Source organism: Daktulosphaira vitifoliae, unplaced genomic scaffold (genome assembly GCF_025091365.1).
Source record: "Daktulosphaira vitifoliae isolate Bord-2020 unplaced genomic scaffold, ASM2509136v1 Scaffold_1, whole genome shotgun sequence".
NCBI lineage: Eukaryota > Metazoa > Arthropoda > Insecta > Hemiptera > Phylloxeridae > Daktulosphaira > Daktulosphaira vitifoliae.
In genome coordinates, this window is record NW_026099572.1 from 60,346,896 (window position 1) to 60,364,360 (window position 17,465).

Consider the following 17,465-nt stretch of genomic DNA (forward strand, 5'->3'; position numbering starts at 1 on the left):
TTTCTATACAATAATGTTAATAATAATAATTCTCTAATGAAAATCAAACTAGCGTATTTTTTTAGCATATTAGTACAATACTCAGTATTTTTGTTGGATAATCTGACAATACTAATACTACAAAACAATACAATATTATTAATAATAATAATTCTCTAATGAAAATTAAACTAGCATATTTATTTAGTTAAATAAATAAAAAAATATATAAAGTAATAATTAGCTATTTATATATTTAATTTCATTTAAACGCCCATTTTATTTCATGAATTAAAAATTTTCTTCAAAACAATACATAATTGTGTATTAATTTAAAAGTAATGATTTATTAAAATACTTAAACATGATACAATTAAAATATATACTTGATAAATTAAAATAAAACTATACAATTAAAATACTATTATTATATACACAATTTTCGTTTAAAGATAAACATAACTAAGCACTGTAATGTTCTTTTTAAAATATTCTAATTGTGAATAATTCTATTATTTTTTTGTTACACACATATTTCAACGATAAATTAATGAATTATTTGATTATCTTAACACATGTATAATAAATGCTTGAAAAATAATAAAAAATTATATTTAGAAAACAACTTACACACTGAATATATATAAAAAAGAACAGTTATTCTAAAGCAGTTAGTAATAAAAAATTATTGTATATAATTTTAACGTTAAGCATGAATTTAATTATATTAATCATACTATTGACATCAATAAGTTTTTGTATCGGATTGTCTAAATTAGAACTTCACTGCAATTTTTCAAAATACATGTTCAATTTCTTTAAGCACAATGAAAAATATTTATTAAATCTTGAACAACGAAACAATATTCAACCAGTTGAATTGGAAGACTTAAATACCTACGGCGCAGCTTTAAAAACACACGGGGAAATCATTATGGCTATGCTAGATGCATTACGGCCATTCACTAAAAGAACAACAGCAAAAGATTTGATGGCTATTAATTTATACTTGAACAATGTTTCAGGTTCATTAAATTTTATAACTAGAAATTGCTCTGGAAAATATAATCGAAATCTTTCGAACGTTCTCAGGGGTTATCAATTACATCATAAAACAATAGTTGACGACCTAAATAAATTTATTAACAAAAAATGCACAAATGTGACTGTTGATGAAGATTTTATAAAATGTCCCGATTATAACAAATCAGGTATATATAGCATTAAAGATTTGCCAACATTTTCAGAAAAATTAAAAAACCGATTTAAAAATTTTGATACTAAAAATACTACTACAACGGTTAATGAAAATAATGTTTTTAATCTAGTACTCACATCCCTCAACTCAAAAAAATTTAAAAACCTTGATCCCAAAAACTTGCTATTATTTGATTTATTGCATCATAACATAGACAACAGACCTTTCTCCATACACAATCAAGATAAACACACTACTTCGATAAAAATTAATAAAAATTTAGATTTATTGAGATATGCAACTTTTAAAATTAAGTGTCCTAATGATTCTTTTTTAAATATATCGGATATTTTTCAATACATGTTGTACAGTTTTGATGTTGATAACATGATTATTTTCCAACAATTAGTAATGGCTGCATCTATACAGCCTTTAATCGTAGTCGCACGAACTTTTAGTCAGTTTGCTAATATTTTATCAATATCCGTTGATCAAAAAAATATAAAAAGAAAAGAGATAAATTTTGCTACATTAGTTAAAGTTGGTGAAGAAATCATAAAGAATTTAGGTCTCATAATTCATCTAAAAATGTTTAAAAGTGGTCCAGAAAATATGCTAAATACAATATTCAATGTTTTAAAAGAAGTTGTTTCTCGCTTAAACCATGAAATTGTAGGCAATAGTGATATATTAAAAACTCCCGTACAATTTATGTGTTCATTTTTAAGGAGTAATAAATTGGAATGTACAATTGGTATTATTGATATAAATAAGAAAATTAATGTATTTAACTTTCATTCAATATTTTCAATAATAAAACAATATTCCCAAAAAGTTACGGCATACATAACAGAATTGAAAACCTTTAAGGAACTATATAGTAATTTGCATAGTACTTATTATTTAGCATTTTTTGATGTCGGCAAAAATAAGAATTTCATTCATGATGATATTATTGGTAAGTTTTAAAAGCAACTTAGAAATGTTTAGTAAAATTTTTATGTGACCATATGAAACATAAGTGCATTGTACTTAACTTATAACTTGATTAACACCATTTAGATTGATCAATATAGATTTTAAATCTCTCTACTCATCTATGATCGTAATAATCAAATTAGTTTATTTGTTTTGAATATTTTTTTTATTAAAAAAACATATTTCCTTAATAATGTTCGATTTTTTAAAATGGCTGCAATGAGGTTTAGATTCCTTAAAATATTACCGTTTAGTGCGCATGAAGTTAGATTGAAACCTAGTTAATGTCAGTTTTAGTTCCATTTATGCTGAGTCATTCTATAACATAATAAACAACAGCATTGCAGTGAGGCGCGGCACAGTGTAGACGTGGAATATATAGGAAAAGTATTGATGATATCTAACAGTGATTAAAATTACTATTCTAAGAAACGTTTTATACAAATCTGCAGATAGTATTTAATTTTAAGAAGCTAGTGTATTATTCCAAAAGTATGATTAACTAATTTCCTTAATTTTTACACGACTAGTAGTTTTTTACATTATACGTATAATGTATGAATAAATACATATTTACATATTAAATTTAGTTTAAATTGAAATTCAATAATTTATTATTTTAATTTTTACGGAGAAATGAGAAAAAATTATGAAGTATAATTCGTTACATCTATAGCAAACGTGTATTAAAAGAATTTTCATCTTAGTCAAGAATACACTATTTTAGATCTCTATTTTGCACTGATTTCATATCTGCAGTTAGATTTGACTTCACCTCTTTTTTAATTATTACCAATTAGAAAAATATGAGTATTAGCATGTAAAAATATATAGCATAACAATATAAGTCAAAATGAAATTTAACAACACATAGTAATTAATTAACGTAGACATGGAATAATACTGACCCATATAATATTGTAAAATACTATAGAATATAAATGTACGAAATATATTTGAATTGTATCATCTATATAAACAGCGCGATTTACATAGAAATGACTCTACAATATTCATTGGAATTAATTATTTCGATATTAATAAAAAAAATGGTGATGTATGGTACAGAATGCCTTTAGAAGGATCTAGTTGACCAGTTGTTAGAAAGATCATTGATTATATTATTTCGTGGGACAGCTGATCACAGAATCTTGCTTTACTCACCCCCTTTTCCACCCATCATCCATTACGTACTTGGATTTACACTCTGACTCGTCATACTCAGATGTTCGACACCATTACCACAAGATCTCAAACAATCCACTCATCATCATCAACAGCTTCATCTATTCAGCTGAGTTTATATTATTTTTTAATGTTATTTATTGTTTGTTTTAATTGAGATTAATTATTTTGTTTTATGCTGCTTCGCCGGTCATAAGTATTTAAAGGGCTCCCTGTTACCCCTTTAAATTTAAGATAATCTCTGAGGAATTTCTAATATATATGATGATTTGTTATTTAATTATTGTCTACTCTCGTTTACTTATTGGATGTATAGTTAGCCGTCATCTCTTAGTTGATCCACTCCCGCATCAATAATAACGTTTTATTAAACAGGCTTAAGGTAAAACGGCATTCTAGTGCGATGCACAACTAGCCATCCTACCATCTAGCTTTCTCGTACAAAACAAGTGATTTCACCGAAATGTTGAGCTTTTCTCATAATTTTACTTATAATTAAAAAATTTCTGAGCACTAAGTAATCTAATTAATTAATTTTTTTAAATCCCCATAAACTTATATTTTTAATGACATCAATATTAATAACTATTTAAATTTTACAGAATATATTTGCAACCAAAGCAGTTATACAAATTTATTTAATCAGAATAATGAAATTGATATTCAAGAAGAGACACAAATGGAGGTAAATAAAAACAATGATTTTGAATTTGACGTAGAAGATTTGGTCAACAATCTTTACACAGATATCGTAGAAAGTACTGAAACTACAAATCAACAGGTGGAATCTGTCTCATGTGCAAATCCAAAAAGTCAATCTAAAAACAGACCAAAATACATAAAAGATTATCTTCCGTTTAATCATTTTTAAAAACTAGTTTTATTTTTATTATTCAAAAATTCATTAATAAATGTATATTTTCAAAAATTTTATTGAAATTATAACCACCATTTATTAAACTTACATTTTATTGTAATAAAGTTCGATGATTAGTCTACAATTTTTTATATTTATCTTTTTTTTATCGTTGTTATGTTACAAAATCTAGTGATGCTCTTTATTTCAAAAATGTTGTAGGTCATAGTGCAATTTTTGTTAGTTATTTTATTTAACAAGCTAATTTTTTTTTTTTACGACCTTCCCATTTTTATGGATATTTCTAAGTAAAATATGATAAAATTAGCTTGAATGTTAAAAAACACACAGGTTATTTAATATTGACTTAATCAATTACAATTTTAGACTTAATCTTATTATAAATTAAAGTTAATTTGAAAAAAAATTATGTAATTAAACTTTAATGTCTTTCTAAAAATTGCTGTTTTTTTTTGTGATAATTGGCATTTTTGAACTCACCCAAAACCATTATGAAGTTATTATTTTATAATGTTGTTTAAATGTAGTATTGTATAGTGTATAATGAAGTTTCAATTACAATTATATTTATTATAATTAAAATACGACAATTGAGAGACTGTAATAATAGTAATAAACAGTTATATTGTGTAAATTTTGAATCTACTCATGGTCTTACAATAAAGAAATTAAATTGTCATTTGATAAACAGTGAGAAAAACTGATAGAGAAAGAATTACTTTCTTTAAATAAAAATAATACATTGACATCAGTTAAGAAAATAGTAAATAAATTTTAAACAATTGTTGGGTAAATAGAAGAAAATATAAGTCATACGTATGATATTATTAAATCCAGCAAAAAAATCTTATTTTTTTCTTGATTCGGTTTACCCAACTAAGTGTTTTACCGAGGTGTTAATATATTATACCAACCATAAAGTCATCTCTATAGATGACCAAAGAGTCCTTTCTTTCTGGCGAAATTAAGTATCTCTCTAGGTTTTAGTTTTTTAATATGTTTTTTTTTAGAAAAAGGTTTGCTCAAGTAGTTTGTTCTTAGTGTGGACAAGGCTTCACATTCGCACATGATGTGAAACAAGGTTCCTCTTCTACTCCACCCTTCCTGCAAAATGGTGATTCCGATACCCCCATTGCGTTAAGATGTTTAAGTTGGTGACCATGTCCTGTCAGTAGACCAGTCAAGATGCGTATTTGATGTCTAGTCATGCTATTAAGATCACTCAGCAGTAAAAGAGGGGTCTTGATAAACATTTTAGATTGTCTAGATGTTACCAAGTACTTCCAGATTTTCCTGCGTTGTTCTCTGCACCAATTCTTGGGTAGCGCTTTGCTCAGTGAGTCCTACCACTGGTTCTAGTCCATCATAGGTGTTATCTGCTCCTTTCGTGGCTAGAAAGTCGGCATTTTTATTTCCAGTGTCACTGTTGTGTCCAGATACCCACGCTTATGTAACTTTTTAAACCTCGATAATAGTAAGAAAACAGAGGGTGTTGTGCCCAATGACATACTGACATTTATTCGTGGCTTTAAACCCCAAATTCCAGCACTAGCCTTTCCTGATTTTTTGAATCAATCTGTATAAATTACAAATCCTGCTTTTTAGTCAGGTGATTAATATTCCATTTTATACGTGTAGTGATCTTCACTTTGTAGGGAATGTTATTCTTAAGAACCAGTTAGATATAGTACAAGGGATATTTCAAAAAGCCCTGGTCTATCTTTTTTAGTATTTTACCATGTTCTGTTGTATCACTCTCCAAAGTCCACATACCTAAGTTGTGGAATCTTAGTGCTGTCGCTTTGGCGTGAGCTTTAACCTTTAGATGCAGAGGAGGCAATTCGAAAAATGCCTCTAATGCGACTGTTGGTGTAGCTCTTAATGCTCCAGTGATGGCCATAGCAGCCATTCTCTGTATGCGACTATGTTTTTTCCTAGCTGTAATGAGTGCTGTTCTGGTCCACTTGACTAGGACATGTCGTACATCGGTAGTGCCCAAACGTAGACACAAAGGTTTATTAAAGTTTTATGTATATATATATTGACGACGAGTTCGTCGTCTAAGCTCTTCTCGAGTCCTCCCGTTGGATAAACTGATCAGCCCCAATCTCTCTAATTAGTGGACTACTAAAGGGGTAGAGTTTAGACCCGTCAGCACAGTCTAGCTCAAAAGTAGCAGACTGAAGGGTGGCTCCTTGTCAGCCACCAGCACAACTACCTTTTTACTATACCCACTAAAGGACGGTTAAGCCCAAACACTAGCCAGCTCGTTCACTAATTATCAAGATTGACTAAAGGACCAGCAGTCCAACCTAGACTCTAGCCGCACACACACACACAANCCTTTTATATGGAATTATTTTATTGCTTAAGAGTTCAAAAATTGCTTACTACTATTGTAAGGCTTATATTATACTAAAATCGACGTAATTCAATACTTCCTCATCTAATTACTACACTCCCCTATGTTACAAAAAAAAAAATATGCCCTCATATTTAATATACATCATTTCAATAATTTTTTTTTTGATATATATCTATATATATTTATATATACATTTTTTTTTTTTTTGTTTTTATATTCAACTCTTTAATTATATATATATTTTTTTTCCCAATGTGTTATGTGTCTAGAAAAACAATGTAATAAAAGTTTTTTTTTTGTTAGTAGCATACTATTTTATAAGGATTTTTCCTTTTTTTTTATAATGGAATGAGTATTAGTTTGTGTGTTGTACCAGAGTTAATTTTTTTTCTTTCCCAAAATGAAATAAAATAATAATAGTAAAGTTTAAATCCCAATGTTTTTAACACTACTTAATTCTATTTCCCTTTTTGTATGATTTCTTTGTTTGTGAGTGGGCCATTTTCTCTTGGGTTTTATTGAGTTGTATAAGCTTTTTTCGATTTCTTGTTTCTGTTCAGATGTCAAATATCTCACGTTGGCGGGCTGTGCCATTTTCTGTTAAGTGTTTGAGAAATAATTATAGTAATCCTATGAGGTTGTTAATTTTCAATCTTTTCACAATATGGTCGAAAATGCACTTAGATAATCTTACGTCATACCTTGGGTCGTGATAGTGTTGTACCCCATGTTTGTTTCCACAAATAAAGAAATGTGTTTCCCCTAAGCTTAACATGTTACCATTTTTGTAACACATCCCTAATGTCTGTTTAAAATAAAGTTCCCTTGTTCTTAGATTTGTTAATGTTAGATAAAATGTTTTTTTATTATCTTTATCTTCCGTTGCAGAAATGTTAAGAATTTTAACCTCTATGTTAAGTCTTTTTAAAATTTCACCGTCCGTATTTCCCCCAAATACTATTATTACTGGAATTTCTGAATTGTTAAAAATTGTTCTGTGAATAAAATCGTGGTTAAGTGTGTCNTTTGGTTTTTAATCGGAGTAAGGTTTTACTAATGCCGAAATGTCCGGAAAGAACTGACTCGTGATACGATTTTAATACAACATTAACTAAAGTTTTTGGTATTACTAATAAATTCTTTATTCCTTTGGTTGACCACTCTTTGAAAAATAATAATTCATTTTTAAAACAATACTTTCTAGATTTTCTTTTGTATTTTGAGTCATTTTCCCCTTTAATTGCTGAAATTATTCCCCCACAAAATTCATCTTTTAATTGTTCCTCTTTAATTAAGTCAAGATTTAAAGTGTCAAAGTTAATGTTGTCATTATTATCGTTTTCTAGAATATCAGTGATTTTTAAAGTGTCTATCGGGTAACGCGATAAACAATCTGCTGCTTTGTTCCAAGATCCAGGTTTGTGTTTAATTTCTAAATCGAATTCAAGTAGTTTAAATATAAACTTTGTAACTCTTGATGAAGGATTTTTCATTGTTTTGTAAAATTGAAGGCTGGAGTGGTCACTATAAACTACGGTTTTCCTACCTACGAGAAATTCTCTGAAATAGTTTAAAGCAAAAACTACGGCTGACATTTCGAGTTCGGTTGTTGAGAAATTTTTCTCGCCACCTTTAAGTTTGCGAGATGCGAAAGCTATTGGGTGCCGCCTTTTACCGTCAGGGCCTTCTTGTTCAAATATCCCCGAGAGCCCCTCTAAAGATGCGTCTGTCGTTACAAACACAGGATAATCATCGTTAAAATGAGCTAGTACTGGTGTTGTAATTATAGCTTGTTTTAAAATATCAAAAGCCTCCTGGTGGTTATCCTCCCAAACAAATTTTTTATCTTTTTTTGTTAAGTCCGTTATTGGACTGGCAATTTTTGCGAAGTTTTTAATAAATTTCCTGTAATAGCTCGTTAAACCGACAAAAGCTCTGACATCTTTTGTTTTATGTGGTACCGGAAATTTTTTTATTGATTCAATATTTTTCTCTAATGGCGTAATACCTCTTTCAGAAATTTTGTGTCCTAATAACTCTATTTCCGAACTAAAAAATGAACANCACCACTTTCAGAAATTTTGTGTCCTAATAACTCTATTTCCGAACTAAAAAATGAACATTTATTTGTTTTAAGTTTAATGTTTGCCTCGTCAAGCCTAACAAAAACTTGTTCTAATCTTGACAAAGCTTCTTCAAAATTCCCACCAAAACAACATATATCATCTAAGTAGACAATTATTGTTCTATAAAGGTAATCACTAAAAACATTATTTATTATTCTTTGAAAAATTGGGCCTGAATTTTTAAAACCTTGGGGAATTCTTTTGAATTGATAAAGTCCGAAATCTGTAATAAAACCAGTTTTGTACCTGTCTTCTTCTTTTATAGGACACTGAAAATAACTTTGTGTTAAGTCAAAGTTAGAAAAATATTTAGCTCCCTCAAGACTCCTAAAAAGATCTTGTGACCTTGGAATTGGGTATTTATCACTAATAGCTTGTTCATTTAATTTCCTATAGTCTACTAGAAATCTATACTCTCCCGTATTTCCTTTTGGTGTTAAAAATACTGCCGCCGCGTAATTACTTCTGCTCGGCTCAATAATATCAGATTTTATCATTTCGTCAAATAGGGTTTTTAATTTTTCTCGTTGAGAAGGGGACACACGATATGGCGGTTGAAAAATTGGTTTGCCCGATTTTAACCTTATTTCGCACGGTTCAACATTAGCGCAGCCTATTTTAAGTGGATCTGATGTAAATAAATGTTTAAAACGCGTAATTAATTTTTTTGCTTGTTCACGCTGAAAACGATTTAAATGGTTAGATATTTTAATAACTGTACCCTGATCGTCTCTCACGTCGTCGTCTAAACCGATACCGTTTGTATTTAAAATGTTATAATTCTTAAATGCTGATGTAGCTTCTGTTTCGTTCGCGAGTAATTCTCCCATAATATAACCTTCATGTATAGTACTATGTCGATTTGAAAAATTGTAAACAGTGACCTCATTCACTTTTTGTAATATTTTAGTTTCTAGTGTCAAGCCTTTCTGCCTACCTAAGCGTTCCGATGGTTTTATAACAGCCAAGTCTGTTTTATTTTCTCGCGTCACATTAATCTTTACTTGCCTTCTGGTTTTGGGTGCTATTGTTACATTATGAGAAGAANAGGTACTATTGTTACATTATGAGAAGAAATTAGTTTGTTTGTACACTTTTCCTTAAGGTTAAGACTAGCTATATATTCTGAATTTTTATTGTCATTAATATTACATGTTTTATTGTAATTATACCAAATTTCGTCCATTTTCACTGAATTATTTTGTTTACTAAATTCTATTTCTTTAGTTTTAAAATTAATAATTAATTGATTGTCAATATTAAAATCGTTACCCAATAATAATTTACAATTAAGCCCTACAATTACATATGCATTAATAAAATATGAATAATTATTTATTTTTAGTTCTAAGTCTATTCTTCCTAACTGTTCTAACTCCGTATTATCAGCTCCCGTAATAATTACTCTATCTTTAGGTTTAATAAGTTTTACATCATCAATTAATGTTAAATCAACACACGAAATATTAGAACCTGTATCTAAAATTGCAAACCTTTTAAAACCATTGAATTCGACTTCCATCGATAAAACTCTACGTTTTCTTTCGGCTTCTAATTTTTTATTAAGGTATGTAATATCGCTGACTTCCTTTTTTGTTTCACTAATATATTTTTTTATTCTATAGATTTCTTCATTACTATANGTCCTTTTTTTTTTCACTAATATATTTTTTTATTCTATAGATTTCTTCATTACTATACTAACTCTCTACAAATTGTATATAATCTGACTTCTCTTTATTTATTATACTTAAAAATTCTTTACTCTCATTATATTTACAATTATTCCGAGTCAAATATACGGGATTTTTATTTGACTCGGACCTTATACGTTTTTTTGAACGGTACACTTGTCGGCATAATGACCTACCTCTTTACACTTAAAACAAGTGACCTTACTTAAACCAATCATTTGANGAGTGACCTTACTTAAACCAATAATTTTATCGTTATTTTCATACCTACGAAATTCTGGTGTTCTAGACCTTGACCGTCTCTCTCTGCTGTTATCTCTATTGTATGGTGATCTATAAGACTGTCTTTCGTAGTCCTCGCGTCTAGAATAGCGATTGTACTCATTTCTATCATTACTAAAATCTCTGAATTTCTTGTTACTATCATTTCTTTCCTTTGAAAATGATCTATCTCTACTGTATCTATCGTACTTTCTTTCTAAACTTGGTTCTCTACTACCGTAATTCTTTCTAGGGTATGGGCTTTTGTCTCTATAATTAGGTCTATAGTCTGCGTATTCTCTATTTCGCTCATAGCTCTTGTCTCTGTTATACTTACTATAACTATTATTTTTACGATCTTCAAAATATACTGACCTGTTAGAATTATTACCTAAAACTTGAGTATTTTTTATCTCATCGCTAAGTCGTTCTATTTCTCTTTTATAGTCCCTATCTCTTCTATCTAACTGTCTCCTTAAATCTTGAACCTCAAGTTCTCTTTCTTTTGAATATTTATCTAGTTGAGATACCTGTCTATTTATAATGTCTGTGTATTCACTGATACCAGCGGCTCCTCTATTGTTTATTCTAAACTGCATTAACTCAAACTTTTTCAAGTTATCTTTTAAATTTTTCAAACTACTATTATCATGTAACGAAATAGCATGCAATACTGATTCTTTTAGTCCTCTTAAAATATAAGTACATATATCTTCTTCACTCATTTGTTTATTTAACTGTCTACATAAGTTTTCAATTTCTGTTACATAACTCATAACTGACTCTGACTCTTCCTGCCTACGTTTTTCCAGTTTATTTTTAATTAGAGTTAAATAGCCTATTGGTTGATATTCGTCTAAAAATTCGTTTTTTAATTCCTCGTATGTCCAAATTGATTTTTTATCTTCTAAGTTTTCTAGAAATATACTAGCTGTCCCTTTTAAAAATATTGACAAAAATTTTATTTTATCACTCTCATTCCATCTATTAATTTCACTTGCCTTTTCATACTGCCTGAAAAATTTTCTTACGTCCTCAGTACCCGAAAAATAATCTGGTTTCATCAACCAAGATCGGTTATTAGACTCCATACTTATAATATTTGAATTTATTGTTTCTATGCGATTAGTTAATGAAAGTAAATCTAAAATTTTTCCCTCTGTTAAGTTATTACGATTATCCGGTGTTTGTTCCTCTTTAAAGGTTCTATTTAAATCGTCTATATCTTCATAAAAATGTTCTTTACCTGAACCCTCTAATTTATTTTGATCACCCGACGAAGCGTTATTAATATTATTATAAAAATGACCCGGTTTTGTAATATCTTTAGTATTTGCGTATAAATGATATTTTTCTTCAATAAGAATGTCTGATAACTTTTCACCTATACTTTCAAATTTATCTTCTACACTTGGTTCTACGTTACTCTCTACAATTATTAGTTTATCATTAGAAGAGGCATGAATAACTTGCTCAATTTCAGCTGGACTTAAGTTAGGTTTTATATCTGACAATTTAAGTTGCGCTCTAAAGTATCTAGCTAAACGTGTTCTTAAGTCATTTACGTTTCCTAATTCGTCTAAGTTTTTACTTTTACACAAATTTATAAGATCATCTTTTTTTAATGAATATATATCACTAATTTTGTTTAATTTAAATTTTTGAATTTCATTAATATTCATAATAAATCATANTGTATTGTAGTGATCGACGGATCAACTTATTGACGCGAAATTACACGCACACACAAATTTCGATGTTACGAAAAAACTTCGAGGGGTCGTGTCGGTACGAACCTCGAGTTGGGCGCTAATTTTATGTCGTACGTCGGTAGTGCCCAAACGTAGACACAAAGGTTTATTAAAGTTTTATGTATATATATATTGACGACGAGTTCGTCGTCTAAGCTCTTCTCGAGTCCTCCCGTTGGATAAACTGATCAGCCCCAATCTCTCTAATTAGTGGACTACTAAAGGGGTAGAGTTTAGACCCGTCAGCACAGTCTAGCTCAAAAGTAGCAGACTGAAGGGTGGCTCCTTGTCAGCCACCAGCACAACTACCTTTTTACTATACCCACTAAAGGACGGTTAAGCCCAAACACTAGCCAGCTCGTTCACTAATTATCAAGATTGACTAAAGGACCAGCAGTCCAACCTAGACTCTAGCCGCACACACACACACAATTTCAAGATCACCGTGAATATAAAATATTTTTGCTAAGTCCAGATTTTAAAATAGTTATTTTATTTACGAAATGTATCAAACACAAAGTCAAATATAATATAATAATTTAACACAAAAATTAATTAAATCTTATAAAAAAAATATAAAGTTATTCTTACATCAACGACTTAACCCGTAACTCGACGTTTCTTCGACCAAAACGTCCAGTCTCGTCTCGCCCAGTATCGTCCCGTGTCGTCCCCCTATACTTTTCATGTTTCCCTTTTATATTCTTTTTCCCACCATTATTAATTTGCTTACCCTGCATTTCCCTTTTATATGGAATTATTTTATTGCTTAAGAGTTCAAAAATTGCTTACTACTATTGTAAGGCTTATATTATACTAAAATCGACGTAATTCAATACTTCCTCATATAATTACTACAGACGCCATACAATATCATATGTTTAATCACTGAAGTATACAACCAATACATATCTCTTGGTTTAAGACCTCATGTCTTTATCAAGGATCTGTTGCAAGTTCACAATGTGGTCATTGCTTTTTTGTTTCTTGACTTAACATGTGATTTTCATTTTAGCTTACTATCTAAGATAATACCTAAGTATTTTACTTTCGATTTTGAGCTAATTTCTTGTTCTTTTAGAGTAAGAGTGTCAAGACTGTCTAGTCCTATTCTCTTTCCAGTGAACATAACAATCTCTGCTTTATTTGGATTACCAGATAGACCATACTTACTGTACCATATATGTATAGTGTTTAGTCTCTGTTGTGCTATGTATATAATAGTGTCTGGGAATTTAGCCAGCACTGCTATAAATAAGTTTTCCGCATAGGCTTGTGTATAACAGTATTTGTTTAACGCTTTAATAAGTGAGTTCAATACTAGACACCATAGCAAGGGAGTTAGAACCCACCTATCATGTACCTATCAATAAGTTTCTTCATAGTCTTAAGAAGAAATGAAGTAAGACTTATTGGCCTGTAGGATTTTTTTCTTAATAGTTAGTGCGGTTAGTTTTGGGTATAAACACCATGTTGACCTTTCACCAGCTTTCTGGTTGATAACCATAGGCAAGGCATACCCTAAATTGCAGAGATGGGAACGATTACCTCTAACCCTTCTTGCCTGCAGCTTTAAAACTGTCAAAAGCTTTTATTGCCCATCTTATTCCACTGGAGTTTATCACTTTCTTGGTTAGTGTCCAATCATCACAGGTCACACGTATGTCCTGTGCATCATGTGAATGTTCTCTATTGTTAATTCCAGATTCAGGAAAATGTTTGTTCATTAAATGTGATAATGTATCATTATCGTTATCAGTGATTATGCTGTCTAGCAGAATTCGTTACTGTGATAAGGCTGTATATTCTAAAGTGCCCCAGGTACTATAGATGATCATAATAATCACTTTACATTTCGGTTAACTACCCTGTAAAAGGTTAGTAACACTCTTACTTGTATGGCTGGGTTAGGGGTCCAATACGCTGTTAGCAAGCAAGTGTACCCAGGCCTACCGATCCCAACTAACAAAAACCATGACCAGCTAAGAGCAGTGGTACATGTTGCTACTCCCACTGAATTAACTAGGGTCTGCAAGGTTGATAGGGCCGTGATCCTTGCGGATCCCCCTGCGGGGATAATTATATATAAATAACTATTTATATATTTAATGTCATTAAATCGCCCAGTTTTATTTCATAAATTAAAAATTTTCTTCAAAAAAAAAAAATCATAAATGTGTATTAAATTATAAGAGATGTTTTATTAAAATATTTGAACATGATAAAATTAAAATAAAACTATACAATATCATATTATAAATAATTTTCATTTAGGGATGTACAAAACTGGGCAAACTATTGTTATTTTTAAAATAATTTATTTGTGAATAATTTTATTATTTTTTTGTTAAGTTACACACATATTTCAACGATAAATAAATGAGTTGTTTGATTTTATTTAAGGATTTAAAATAAATGCTTAAAATTAGAAAACAAACTACACACAGTATATATACACAAAAGAACAGTGAAGCTAAATCATTTTGCAAATAAAATTTATTGTTAACAGATTTAAACCGTTAAGTATGGATTTATTTATATTGATCATTTTATTGAAATCAATAAGTTTTTGTATCGGATTGTCTAAATTAGAACTTCACTGCAATTTTTCAAAATATATGTTAAATTTCTTTAAGCATAATGAAAAATACTTATTGCATCTAGAAAAACGAAACAATATTCAACCAGTTGATTTTGAAGACTTAAATACCTATGGAAAAGCTTTAAAAACACATGGGGAAATCATTATGGCTATGTTAGATACATTACGGCCGTTCAGTAAACGTTCAACAGCACATGATTTGATGTCTATTAATTTATACTTGAACAATGTTTCAGGTTCATTAAATTTTATAACTAGAAATTGCACTGGAAAATACAATAGGAATCTTTCGAACGTTCTCAGAGGTTATCAATTACATCATAGAACAATAGTTGACGACCTAAATGAATTTATTAACAAAAAATGCACAAATGTGTCTGTTGACGAAGATTTTATAAATTGTCCCGATTATAACAAATCAGGAATATATAACATTAAAGATTTGCCAACATTTTCAGAACAACTAAAAAACCGATTTAAAAATGTTGATACTAAAAATACCACGACAACGGTTAATGAAAATAAGGTTTTTAATATATTACTCACATCCCTCAACTCAAAAAAATATAAAACACTTGATCCCAAAAACTTGCTATTTTTTGATTTATTGAATCATGACGTAGACAATCAAGATAAACAATCTACTTCAATAAAAAGTAATAAAAATTTAGATTTATTGAGATATGCAACTTTTAAAATTAAGTGTCCTAATGATTCTTTTTTAAATATATCGGATATTTTTCAATACATGTTGTACAGTTTTGATGTTGATAACATGATTACATTCCAAGAATTAGTAATGGCTGCATCTATACAGCCTTTAATCGCAGTCGCACGAACTTATAGTCAGTTTGCTAATAATTTGTCAATATGCGTTGATCAAAAAAGAATAAAAAGAAAAGAAATAAATTTTGCTACATTAGTTAGTGTTGGTGAAGAAGTCATAAAGAATTTAGGTCTTATAATTCATTTAAAAATGTTTAAAAGTGGTCCAGAAAATGTGCTAAATACAATATTCAATGTTTTAAAAGAAGTTGTTTCTCGCTTAAACCATGAAATTGTAGGCAATAGTTTTATATTAAAAAGTCCCATACTAACTATGTATTCATTTTTAAGGAGTAATAAATTAGAATGTACAATTGGTATGAATGATTCTAATATGAAAATCAATATGTGTAACTTTGATTCGGTATTTTCAATAATAAAACAATATTCCCAGAAAGTTACAGCATACATAACAGAATTGAAAACCTTTAAGGAACTATACAGTAATTTGCATAGTGCTTATTATTTACCATTTTTTTATGTCGGCAAAAATAAGAATTTCATTCATGATGACATTATTGGTAAGTTTTCAAAGCAACTTAAAAATGTTTAGTAAAATTTTTATGTGACCATATGAAACATAATTGCATTGTACATAACTTATAACTTGATTAACACCATTTAGATTGATCAATATAGATTTTAAATCTCTCTACTCATCTATGATCGTAATAATCAAATTAGTTTATTTGTTTTGAATATTTTTTTTATTAAAAAAACATATTTCCTTAATAATGTTCGATATTTTACAAAGGCTGAAATAAAATTTAGATTCCTTAAAATGTTACCGTTTTGTGCGCATGAGATTAAATTGAAACCTAGTTTATGTTAGTTTCTAACAACTAGCCATCCTACCATCCAGCTTTCTCGTACAAAACAAGTGATTTCATAGAAATGTTGAGCTTTTCTCATAATTTTACTTATAATTAAAAAATTTCTGAGCACTAAGTAATCTAATTAATTAATTTTTTTAAATCCCCATAAACTTATATATTTAATGACATCAATATTAATAACTATTTAAATTTTACAGAATATGTTTGCAACCAAAGCAGTTATACAAATTTATTTAATCAGAATAATGAAATTGATATTCAAGGAGAGACACAGATGGAGGTAAATAAAAACAATGATTATGAATTTGACGTAGAAGATTTGGTCAACAATCTTTACACAGATATCGTAGAAAGTACTGAAACTACAAATCAACAGGTGGAATCTGTCTCATGTGCAAATCCAAAAAGTCAATCTAAAAACAGACCAGAATACATAAAAGATTATCTTCCGTTTAATAATTTTTAAAAACTAGTTTTATTTTTATTATTCAAAAATTCATTAATAAATGTATATTTTCAAAAATTTTATTGAAATTATAACCACCATTTATTAAACTTACATTTTATTGTAATAAAGTTCGATGATTAGTCTACAATTTTTTATATTTATCTTTTTTTTATCGTTGTTATGTTACAAAATCTAGTGATGCTCTTTATTTCAAAAATGTTGTAGGTAATAGTGCAATTTTTGATAGTTATTTTATTTAACAAGTTAATTTCTTTTAGCTTCGATGCGAAGCTGAGAAGGTATTGTTTTTACTAAGATGTGTTTTTTTTTTTTTTTTTTT

General features: G+C 29.1%; 1 protein-coding gene across 25 annotated transcripts in view; it reads left to right on the top strand.

The window, feature by feature from the left end:
* Positions 1-664: 664 nt before the first annotated feature.
* LOC126894396 (uncharacterized) overlaps positions 665-17,465 on the top strand; it is a 350,657-nt gene continuing 333,856 nt past the window's right edge. For 9 of the 25 annotated variants that reach the window (XR_007701394.1, XM_050665372.1, XM_050665401.1 and 6 more), the window contains exon 1: positions 665-1,190. Coding sequence is in view for 24 of the 25 variants with exons in the window: in XM_050665372.1 (XP_050521329.1) it covers positions 692-1,190 (499 nt within the window). In the remaining variant the exon portion in view is untranslated. Of the gene's footprint in view, positions 2,136-3,942; positions 4,122-14,911; positions 15,253-15,321; positions 16,363-16,874; positions 17,324-17,465 lie in introns of those variants that run through there. The other 16 variants (XM_050665383.1, XM_050665390.1, XM_050665385.1 and 13 more) reach the window with 10 other exon arrangements.